This window comes from Nelumbo lutea, chromosome 8 (assembly GCF_056320005.1).
Source record: "Nelumbo lutea isolate HS-2025 chromosome 8, American lotus-T2T, whole genome shotgun sequence".
Lineage (NCBI taxonomy): Eukaryota > Viridiplantae > Streptophyta > Magnoliopsida > Proteales > Nelumbonaceae > Nelumbo > Nelumbo lutea.
In genome coordinates this window covers 34,831,782-34,843,902 of record NC_142691.1, presented here as the reverse complement: position 1 = coordinate 34,843,902, position 12,121 = coordinate 34,831,782, and the positions used below count along the sequence as shown (strand labels likewise).

The following is a 12,121-nucleotide window of genomic DNA, read 5'->3' as shown; positions in this document are numbered from 1 at the left end:
TGAAAATATGAACAGCGTAAATACATACAAAATAATACAAAATATAAGGTTTTGTACTCTACATATTTACATTTCTACTCCTCCCAAACTCAGCCTAAGGAGCAAATGTTCGTCGAAGATTTGAAGCTCTGGTCTTGTTGCACTGGCATCGGAGTCAGGCTTGTCTATGAATTCCATCATGGCACCTTCAGTGAAACCGTCAACCAGCTTGACTATGGACTATGTCGTTGCATTTCGATCGAGAGATGTTGGAGATTCGAAACTCTACTCTTGTTTCTAGAACAAAGGTTGAAAGAAAGAACAAGAAAGTTTTACCTGAATGAAACAACCATGAAAGACAGACGTAATAGGGCCAATGCAACATTGGATGAGAAAGGGATAATTTGGGCATTTAGAAAACTTTAAACAATCGGATGAGAATCTTTTTCAAAGTTAACTGACAGAACGCTAACAAAAGGGGTCTTTGTCTAATGGCTAAAGTTTAGAAGGGTCTTTGTTGTAAATTAGAGTATAAGGGTCTTTGTCACTACAGGGGGACTTTTGTAATTTACCCTATTTTCTTCTCAATTGACGATAGAACCACCACAACAAATCCACCTCTATTTTTGAGAGAATGAAGAAAAAGAAAAAGAAAATGCACACAATGGATTTTTAGAAAGAAACAGGGGAAAGGAAGAGAATAAAATTACCTGTAACAGAGAGAGAAACCGGTGATGGTAGAGTTGGAGAGGTTAGTGACATCAAGCAAATGGTGTCATCAATGTTATTTCTTTTCTGAAAAAGGAGTCATTAACATATACATATATAGTTACTTACAATATCATATAACCAAGTCGATTTTTTCTAGGTTAACAAAAAACCAAATCACCAATTCGGTTAACCGGAATTCAGTTTGATTTCATCAGTTGATTCGGTTTGTTTTTTGGTTTTTGATGATCACCTCCACCTCTAGTTCCAGCTAATAGAGGCATGCTATCGTCATCAAAGAAAGTTGGCAGATTTTAAGCATAAGGGAAGGACAGACCTTCACCTTATAGTTCCAACTTCCCATCCCCATCCCAGGATTTTGTCATTTAAATGGTTTTCAAAACCGGACCGGACGGACCAGAAAAATCGGGAATCGGTCTGGTGACTGGTTCCATTTTACTCTAAAACTGTTATTTCCCCAAAAACTGTTGATTTGACCAGTAAATCGCTGATCCGGGTGTTTGAAACATTCAAACTGTCCAACGGTTTGGTGATTTTTATTTTTTGGTCAGAACAGGCCGTCTGTTCGGTTTGAACGGTCAAACCAGAAAAACCAGAAACCGGTCTAGTGACCAGTTCCATTTTACCCCAGAACTGTTATTTCCCCAAAATGTTGATTTGGTCAGTAAACCGCTCACCCAGGTGTTTGAATCATTCAAACCATCCAACGGTTTGGCAGTTTTTTATTTTTTTATTTTTTTGTCAGAATGGGCCATCCATTCAGTTTGAACGGTCAGACCGTTCAACCTGGAAACCGGACCCCTGACTGGTCCATTGGCCGTTCAGTTTTAAAAAACTTGTTTAAATGTACTTCTACTGGAAGCATTTCTTTTCTTTCGTTAACTACACTATTTCAAGGTTTCAAAATCGATGGCAGTGAAGCAGGTCTTGGGGAGAAAAAATTGGAAAATACGCACATAGGTGAAGATTAATATGGGAACAAATGGATCCATGAAAAGAAATGCTGCATAAAAGTGTTAAACAGAGACTGAAACTAAGTTTTAAAATTAAAATGGTAAAACCTCATCGTCATTGATTCCCATAGATTTATGCAAGATGGTCATCGTGAATTCAATGGGCTTACACAAGACGACGCATAGGCAACCAAAGCATGTTAACAGATGATGAATATACAATGAAAAATCACCGACACTAGAACAAAGTTTCATAGGTGGATTTCTTTGGGTAGGCAACACAGGAACCATCCGCACACGCCCAGATAGCAATTAGCTTGGGCGAAACTAAAGAAGAGGGGCAGGTTAATGGTTCCGATCACAAGGACAGAGCCCATCAACACATGCCATCCAAACACCACTCAAGCGCATCGCATACACCTTCAGGCAACCACCCCCCAAACCAACGACACATCAATGACACGTAAAATGGCCGAGGAAAGCAGCACCCAAAGGCCCCACTAAGCACAGAAGGCAACCACCAACATGAACATCCGAAAAGGGTCATCAGAAGATCACAAGAAATGCGAGAGATGCCAACCGTGTCGCACCATTCCCACTCATGTGAGGTCCCCATGGGGGCCTATTATTTTGAGAATTTGAAGAATCAACAAGGATAAAGAGACTTTTTGTTGATTCTGTTAAGCATAACTCTAAGAGGGGAGATTAAAATCCAATTCATGGTTTTCAAAACTGGGCCGAATTAGACGGTTGGGCTGGAAAAAAGGGAACCGGTCAGGTGACCATTTATGTTTTTCCCCAAAACTGGATTTTTGCCAAAAAAACGTTAATTTGGCGGTAAATTGCTGACCCGAGCAGTTGAACCATTCAACAATTTTGACATTTTTATTTATTTTTATTTTTTTGGCAGAACAGGCCGACCATTCGATTCGAATGGTCAGACCATTCAACCTGGAAACTAGACCCCTGATCAAGGTTCAAAGTATCAACACATATTGGCCCGTATCGGCTAATACATATCATTTCAGGACCTCCATGATACACCCCTACAAAGGGTGTATCGGGGTTCTGACCAGTTCAGGGGGTGGAAGAGCCTTAAATTGGCCCCTTGATCCGGTTTTGAAAAAAAAAAAAAAAAACTATAAAAAACAATATCCAGGCATATCGATATTTTGAACCTTGCCCCTAACCAGTTCATTTTCCGGATCGATTTTAAAAACCTTGGTCCAAGGGACCGATATCCATGATTGAAAAGCATAAGGGAGGTTTAAGTCTTATACCCTTAATTTTTATTGTGTCCCCCAAAGCCTTGCGACTGGACAGTCTTAGGGATCTAAGGTCATACACTAATACCCTTAGCTTAAGAGTTAGCTCCAGACTTATCGGGCAGTTTCAACTGTCAACATCATCATCATCATCATCTAAGCCTTTGTCCGAACTGTAGGGACTATAATATATTATATGCAATATAAACAAAATGTGCTACATTTATCCAAGTAGAATGTGACAAAAAGCATATAATTGAAACATGAAGAAAAAACAATAAATAAATGAATAAAAGAAACCATGATTTCCAATGGGAGTTTATGTAGTGTTTCCTATGGCTCAAGAAAAAAATGTCACATTTATTTCCAATAAAACATTTCCAATGCACTAAGTCAGCTTCCTCCATATAGAGCCTTTGAGAGTAGTAGTAGTAGTAAGGGACTTCACCCTTGGGAAGACAAAACCTGCCTTTGGAGGGTTTCCATCAACTAGTGAGTTCTCATATATTTCCTTGCACTCTTGTACAACCTACACATATAAGGTTACCAATAAGTCAAATGTAAACCTCGGAATCCTCACTACCTCTAAGAAGCAAGGACAAATTAAGAATACCTTCATATTTCTGAGATAATTATAAGTTTTGAATTTAATCAATAATATAACATCTCTTAAACTTCTCAAGGAACAGAAAACCATAAATTCTTTAAGACCCTCTCTTAATTACGTCAATTGTAATCAACTAACCGCAACCCTGGAATTTATACAGCAGCTTAAAAAGACGCTATTAACACATAAGGCATAAAAGTCCACTTAACTAGTCCAATAGAATATAGAGAGATAATGCAGTCATTCTACCGAGCAAATTTGCAGATGATAAAGTTGTTATTACCTCTTTGGCATCCTTTCGTGGTATGCCCTCTCGCAATCCCACAAGCTTCTCTACAACATCAGGCTGCAATCCAGGGTACAAACCGAGAATGAAAACAAGCAAAAAAAGTGCAAATATGTAAGTCCTGATTCAGTGTAATAAAGTATCCTCATGTGGCAATATTTCACAAATACAAATCACAGAATCCAAATGAGCAAAGAAATAGTAAGTGCAAGTACGGGAGTCCTCATATGGTTTAATATACTATTCTCATACCACACATTTTAAGATGACAAAAAGTACATAGTAACTAGGGCCACACTGAAAATGATAGGATTTAATCTAACTCAAATTTGAATTGAATCGTTTAGGTTGGAATCCAGATATCCAATATAACCATAATAGGAAAGAATCAGGATCTGAAAAGGCGATATTTTTATTAATTGAATTAAACCAGATATTGCTTCCTCCAATCATGTAGGATCTGATATATAATGATATAATTTGTATACATGTATATAATTTAAATTTAAGCTTCTTTAGGATTAAGTGGGAATTCAGGTTTAGATAAACCTATTTTTGTCTATTAACTAACGTTGCAAGTCAGGTTGCTAAAGAATTTCAACTACATTGGGCTCAGGTAAGGGTTTGGGCCCATTGAAAATTTGAAAAATTTCCAAGGTACTTGACTTGAAGAGTTTACACATATACGGGCCAGGCCCTTTCAAATTTTGACAAATGGTCAACCTGAACCCGTCCAAGTTGCAGCCATACTATTTATGATATATAGATTTTGTCTTATATTTAATTTTATGGAATTATGCTAGTTTTATACAGGTTTACCGAGTTTCGAACTAAACCAGATTGAATTGGATATGCGGATATATCAGTGAATCAAATTTGAAAATATGTTTTACATATCCGTTGGATTTCAAATTGAATATATATATATATCTCAGATTCTGAAGGGCCACTGTTTGGTGTAATGGTAAAATCTCAAATTCTGAGTGGGCACTTTGTGCGAAAATGCCAAGGGTTATATACATATATATATATACCCATATCTGAATTCAATCAGATCTGTTTGTAGCCTTCTAAGCCAGTTTTCTTAGTACAACAGTGCTACAAGCTGCATCTTTGTTGAATACCAAGAAGTATGACGGGCAATTTCCAAAACAGATACAAGTTGTACTAGTCATTACTACTTACAGGGCAGTCAGGATGATGCTCGAGAATATTTGTGTAAATGAGTGTGAAGCTATCCAGGCTTTCAGCTGAAGCAAGCTCTCTTAGGTCACTCAGGATTTGGATTCTATTTTCAACTTTCTGTATCAAAAATAATAATATTCAGAAAGAGGAGGCATCTGATCCAAAAGGATAGATAAATAAACATTCTAACCATAGATAAAGAAATTATACAAACAGAAAATACACATCAGCGGAAAGAATTCCCTTGATCACTAGGTGATTTCCAAGGGCAAAAATGTTAAGTTAAAAGATGTTCTAAGAAATTTTAGTTATGGGGTTATGGTATGGTATTTGCATTCCACCAGGTACCATTCAGAAAGTAGGGTGAGAAATGTACACTTGACTCTTCCACACAAAGTTTAGGCTATGTTTGGTTTGAAGGAAAATGTAGGGAAAGGCAGGGAAACCTGTACAAAGTTCGTATAGATTTCCCTACCTTTCCCTTCCTTTCCCTATATTTTCCTTCAAACCAAACACGGCCTAAGGGAATGGCAGTATGGATATGAGAAATTGGAATTCCAGGGAGCCATTGCTTGGTGTAATGATAAATGTCAGGCTGACAAGATGAGAACACAAGTTTGAATAGGAAAGCAGCAATCCCAAGGCCCCAGATAGCTGGTACCAACATTGGCTAATGTTAACAGTTCGGTTAACACTGGTTTCAGAGAGAGAGAGGGAGAGAGAATTCAGTATAAGCTAGAGAGAATTCACTCTACCTCTCAGCTGACCAAATCTTATTTATAGGTTCATGAACAATATACAAAGACACTTATGCCCCTAATTAAGTATGAGACACACTACTTAAACTGAAACAAAATAGATTAAACACCTTTTAATAAAACAAGCTACAAAGACTAGCATAACCTTGACTGCCAACTCTAACACTCCCCCTCAAGCTGTTGAGTATATGTCATAAAGTCCCAACTTGTTACATATCCACTCTTCCCAGACGCAACCCTTTTGTAAACAAATGTTACAAATCTATCCACTGACTCCCTGAGTTTACATATTCTGTACTTATCACTCCATTACGCAGTTTCTCTCTTATAAAGTGACAATCAACCTCTATGTACTTTGTTCTCTTATGGAAGACTGGATTAGCTGAGATGTGAACTGCAGCTTGGTTGTCATAGTACAACTTCATGAAGCAGTTAACTGAGTACCTGATCTACTATAGGACGTTCTTCAACCACACTAGCTCACAAGCAGTATGTGACATGGCTCTATATTTAGCTTCAACACTACTAGCTACCATTATCTATTTCTTGCTCTTCCATGTCACTAAATTCCCTCTAAGAAAGGCACAATACCCTATAGTGGATCTTCTGTCAGATATTGAGCTAGCCCAATTTGCATCTATATAACCTTCTATTATAAGACTTCCTCCAAGCTTGTACAAGAACCCACAGCCTAGAGTTCCCTTCGAATACCGCACAATTCTTAGGACTGCATTATAATGAGGAACCCAAGGGTTCTGTATAAACTAGCTAACAGCACTAACTACAAAAGAGATATCTGGCTGGGTAATAGTCAAATAGTTCAGCTTACCTACTAACCTTCTTTACCTTCTAGGATCATCAAATTCTTTACCCACATTAGTACTTAATTTGATTCAGCTAGTTTGGCACCCAACAATCCCGTCTCCTTTAACAAGTCAAGCATATAGTTCATTTGGCACAAATTGATGTTCTTTGACCTTGCAACTTCTATTCCCAAAAAAAGATAAAATAAATGATTCATTTGCCAAGATCTTTTGATTGGAAGTGATCATGTAGGAAGGCCTTAAATCTGTAAATCCCCAACCTATCACTGCTAGTTATAACAATGTCATCTACATATACCACCAACAAAATCTTCCTAGCTTTAGAATCTTAGTTGAATACTGAGAGATCGACTTGACATTGCCTCATACCAAAGTCTTTTACTCGGTGTTTGTCGATAAGTATATACTTGCTTGACTAGTGGTCATTTAATAATAACTTGCATTGGAGGAGGTGAAACTTTGAACACAACTAGAACTATAGGAATGGGGTCATCAATCAGAACTGAAAGAGAAAGCATAGGGGGTGAAGGAGGAGCATCAAGACCAGTGAAGAAAGAAATAGATTCAAAGAAAGTGACATTTGGACAAACAAATGAAGGTTGAAAACTACGATTATAGCATTTATACCCTTTTTGGGTGCTAGATTAGCCAAGAAAGATACACTTTGTAGAATGTGCATCCAACTTGTCCATCCCAGGTCCTAGATTATTAACAAAACACACAATCAAAAATTCTGTGAGTAAGAGGAAAATGAGACAGAGTGGAAAACAAAACTAAAAAAGGAGAATGACCTTCAAGGATAGACATGGGCACCCAATTAATGAAAATAGGATGTAAGTACAACATCACTCCAAAACCATTTGGGAACATTCATATTATGCAAAAGGGACCAAGTAGACTTGAGTAAATGGTGGTTCTTCCATTTAGTCACCCCATTTTGTTGGATGATGTAATTTTGACTTGATTGGTAGAAGTGACTGAAAATGAGTTCATAGCATTAGTGTTACTTCAATGCTTAAATGTGCAAGAATCTTAAAGCACATACTGCAATAGTGGAGGGAGACTAGTCAACAGCATTGATTGGGACATCTGGTAAAAAATGGAAAAGAAAAAGAAGGCCTTGGATAATGTCATATGATAAAGGAAATCCACTTCTTTCCAGTTTCTTTAAACGTCTCACTCATTAGCCCAAAGATAATGGAAAGGATGATCCTTTAAAGACATAACAGGATCACCTCATTTTTCTAAAACAAATGGCTGTTACTTACAGATACATTTATAAAATCCCTAAAGAAATCCGTAATAAGCTCCTCATCTAGCCTCATACGTTCAATAGTTTCTTCCTTGATGTAGTTCCTCTGCCAAAAAGAAATGCCATTGAGGAGCCAAGTAACACAAAAAAGAATGCAAGAAAAATCCACAATGAATATCTTTCTCAAAAGAGACATTGTAAGCATATTTTCAATGAAAACCTGTGTAAGGAGATGATCAACATAGACAACCACAGTTTCCTCCAAACAGGCTTCAACAAACCTCCTGAATGATCTTTCTTCAATGTACCTAATGAAAACAGCAAATGTTAGAAATTATCCATGGTATTTAAATTCAAAAAGATGAGTAAATCTTAGTTTCAACTGGAAGAAGCATTATATAACACATTATTTCTCCCTTCTTTGTTTCTCCAGGTGAGATTTATGACATTCCAGTTTTAAATTTTATTGATCGGTTACTATTAAAAATTTTATTGATTAATGAGAAAACTAAGTGTAATTACAAGTGAGAAAGGTAATTAGCCTCAGCTAGCCACCTTTAGAATTCTCAATTATAATGTCCCCATTGAGGTAGGAGACCCCAAAACATCTCTCTTGCTGCCCCCTGCTTTGCTAGTCCATCTTCTAGGTGTTGTCTTGAGGAGGATGAATCATCAAAGGCTTTGGCTCTGATTGATTTTCTAGAGGGGGTGTTCATTGATCACACCAACATGAATCCAGGTTTTGGACTCTTATCTCCTCGGGTTCATATTCTTGTGCATCTTTCTTTTAAGGGATTTCATTTGGCCCTACCCACACCTTTGACTTTTTCCTGTTAATGCCATTTGCCCCTTCTTGACATTCCATGGGTGTTATTGCCTACCCAATGCATTTCGAAGTATTCTTCTTACTGACAGTAATAAATTTGCCCACTGCATCTCAGGTCAATCTAAATGTTTGGATGTGCCTTGCATGGATAAGTATTGCACCTACAACAATCTAAACTAGGTTTGGGTACCTATTATTCCTGATGCAACCCGCTAATGGAAACCAGCAATTTAAATGAAATTAAAGTAATCTTGTTGCAGTATTTCCCATCTGAGAACATTACTAGTGTCTCTCTTTGTTCTCAGGCAAAAAAGAAACAAATCCCCACCTAACTCTCTAACAGCAACTTTATATCCTAAAACCCATTCCTGTGACATCCATTTGGAAACAAACAACTCCTCTGGATCTGCATTTATAAACCTTCCCACCAAACAACTATCCAGTAGTTTGAATCTCTACTCTAGACAACCCACTTCTTTTATGTCAATAACTTGCACAGCTTCCATCATTTGAAACTAACTTCCTACACTTCAACGACTTATATTGAGACACACGAATATTATGCTAATATGATAATAAGAAGGCTAAAGTAAATTCTTTGAAATGAAATCAACAAGCAAAGTCTATTGTAATTTCGCATTCCACCTTGACAAATACTAGTATTGAGATGATAGAAAACTCTCGACATTTCAACTATGAAGGTAATATCAATTCTATCAACAAAAACACAGATCAGTGTCTCATGTTGTGTCAAAATGGATGCAAACATAAACTGAAGGAATAAATTAACATATTTAGACTTAATATAGACTCCTTTAGCAGAAGCCATCTCTTTGTGGGATTAGCACTGCATACTAAAAGAGGAAAACTTACATCTTCACATCCGTAAAGTAATCACCAAATGTAGCAACAAGATATTCAGTCACCATTGCTTCCAACCATTCTGAAATTTATAGAAGAGAAAGACACACTGAGAAGTCAATAAAACATTTCTAGAAAAGATAACGATTTGGGAAAACATAATTTATTTGATATCAATGCTTTAAAGGTGACAAGCACAATTTACATGCAACAGGTTCTTCGAGCCTGAGGTGCAAGGTGCTAGGCACAAGCCTAGATGAAGTGAGGCGCCAATTATGAAAAAAAAAGGTAAAAGAAAACATAAATATATAACAATATGCAAAACTAAGTTCACAGAGAAATGAAATCTTGTTAGCTCAATTGGTTAGAGTATTGTCTTAATAACAAGAAGGTAGTAGCCTTGGAAGTTCAAGTCCTATGCGCCAATTATGAAAAAAAAAGGTAAAAGAAAACATAAATATATAACAATATGCAAAACTAAGTTCACAGAGAAATAAAATCTTGTTAGCTCAATTGGTTAGAGTATTGTCTTAATAACAAGAAGGTAGTAGCCTTGGAAGTTCAAGTCCTATATGGGCTAAACTGTTTAAACTCTAACTTATCTGAAGTCTGAATCACTTTCTAACCCGTTCCCTTCTTTGCTTAACTTTTCCTAACATTCTTTTGGAGTTCATCACAGAAACCATTACAGTGGCATCCAATCTGAGCTGCTTGTTCAGAACTTCAGATGGACATTTCAACTCGCGAACTCAATAGCTGATGCTTTGGCTAAGACATGTGACTAAGGAACAACTTATATGGGAGATTCCTGGTCTGGGCACTAACTATTGTGTGTATTATTGTTATTAAATCTTTGTACCCTAATGGCCTAATCTGTTTGAGTTTGTTGCAGTGTCAAGTCTATAGTAAGCAAATTGTTAATTGGCTAAGCATTGCGAATATTCTCATTGCCCAATTAAGAAAACATGTAATTTTTCATTTGATATTGTGCATACCAATGTGTGGGAACCATATCATATTTCTTTTATGGGTTGACACAATACTCCTTGCTATTTGTTGATGATTTTATTTTATTTCTCCTTCGTACATTTGATGTATTCTTAGGATAATGTTCTTAATTTGGTAAATTGACTTCATGAAAATTTTTTTAACATAGTTTAGTGTATTAACCAAAGTATTTTATTTACTAATGCTAAAGGGCATTTTGACAAGCATCTTGCTTCTTATCTTTTAGACTACAGCATTATTTGCTAGAGTTCTAATGCTTATACTCCATAGAAAAATGGGTGGCAGAAAGAAAAAATCTTCATATCCTTAAGGTTTCCAGGGACATTATATTTAATATCCATATTCCTTTTCAGTGATGCAATCAATGCAGGTACTTATCAACAAGGCACCATCTCAAGTTTTGGAATTTAAAACTCTATTTAATTTTTGCATCCTATTGATACTTGTTCCTTTAAGAGTTTTTAGTTGTACATGTTTTTCCCAAGTTCATGGTCCATAAAAGGTCTACATTTGATCAAGATGTACTTAAGTATTTTTTTTCTTGGATATGCATAAAAAAAAAAGGATTGTTTGCTTCACCCTGTTTTAGAGATGGGATTTGTTTCTTTCTTTGAGAATACTACCTTTTAATTTTGTGTTTCTTTTAGGGGAAAAAGAAGTGAAGAGAGTTTTCTTGTTTTTCTTGTGCCTCTTTAATTGTTGATGCTATGTCACTTCATGTTCCTGAATCAATTCTAGTTTCAATTCCTTTTCCTTCTCCTCTTGATATTGGCAGTAGTCGTGAAAATGAATGCTAGGTTCTTCAAAGGAGGAAGAGTGCACTTGCTGCCTCACTTCAGCCACTTCTATTTGACTTTGAAGAAGAATGTCTCAGCCTCTTATGTCAGGTCTTGGCATTCCTATTGTCCCACATAAGGGTAAGCATCTCTACTTCACAACGTATCTCAAAGTTTCATTCATATGATCATTTATCTCTTGCATATTGGTTTTTTCTTTCCATTTCACTTGAATATATTCCTAGGAGTATGGCAGAGGCCATGGCCAAACATGAGTGAAAAGAAACAATGCTAGTAGAGATGGATGCCCTTTCAAAGAATAAGATGTTAGACATTGTTGACTTACCTAGAAGGAAGGCATTAGTAGGTTGTAAAATAGTTTTTTTTTTTTCAATGAAATACAAGGTTGATAAAAGATGTAAGTTATTTACAAAAGGTCATAATCAAACTAATGGTCTAGATGATGAAAAACACATTCTCCACAATTGCTAAGATGACTTCAGTCAAGGTACTATAGTCCATCGTTGTTCACTATTTCTATTTATTATCAGTTTGATGTGAAAAATGCATTCTTGAATAATGATTTGCATGAAGTATATACAGTATTTCCCCTTGGTTTTTATTGCAAAATTGAAAAGGGTTAGGTATGTTGGTTTGATCATTTAAGAGGTGAACTATGGAAACTTAGGTTCACTCACTTTCAATCTAATCATACATTATTCATTTGAAATGGTGAGTTAGTGACATTTGTTGATGACACGATCTTATTCAGGGAAGGAGGAGATAGAAGGTAGGTTAGGAGTTTGAAATTA

At 36.4% G+C, this 12,121-nt stretch overlaps 1 protein-coding gene across 1 annotated transcript in view; it reads right to left on the bottom strand.

Moving 5' to 3' along the window:
• Nucleotides 1–3,089: 3,089 nt before the first annotated feature.
• Nucleotides 3,090–12,121, bottom strand: part of SEC6 — a 122,697-nt gene continuing 113,665 nt past the window's right edge. Inside the window, exons 21-26 of the mRNA XM_088958254.1 lie at nucleotides 9,538–9,607; nucleotides 8,059–8,146; nucleotides 7,855–7,944; nucleotides 5,005–5,121; nucleotides 3,817–3,879; nucleotides 3,090–3,455 (exon numbers count right to left, since the gene is read on the bottom strand). Coding sequence (XP_088814380.1) covers nucleotides 3,315–3,455; nucleotides 3,817–3,879; nucleotides 5,005–5,121; nucleotides 7,855–7,944; nucleotides 8,059–8,146; nucleotides 9,538–9,607 — 569 coding nt within the window. The 3' untranslated portion in view covers nucleotides 3,090–3,314. The remainder of the gene's footprint in view (nucleotides 3,456–3,816; nucleotides 3,880–5,004; nucleotides 5,122–7,854; nucleotides 7,945–8,058; nucleotides 8,147–9,537; nucleotides 9,608–12,121) is intronic.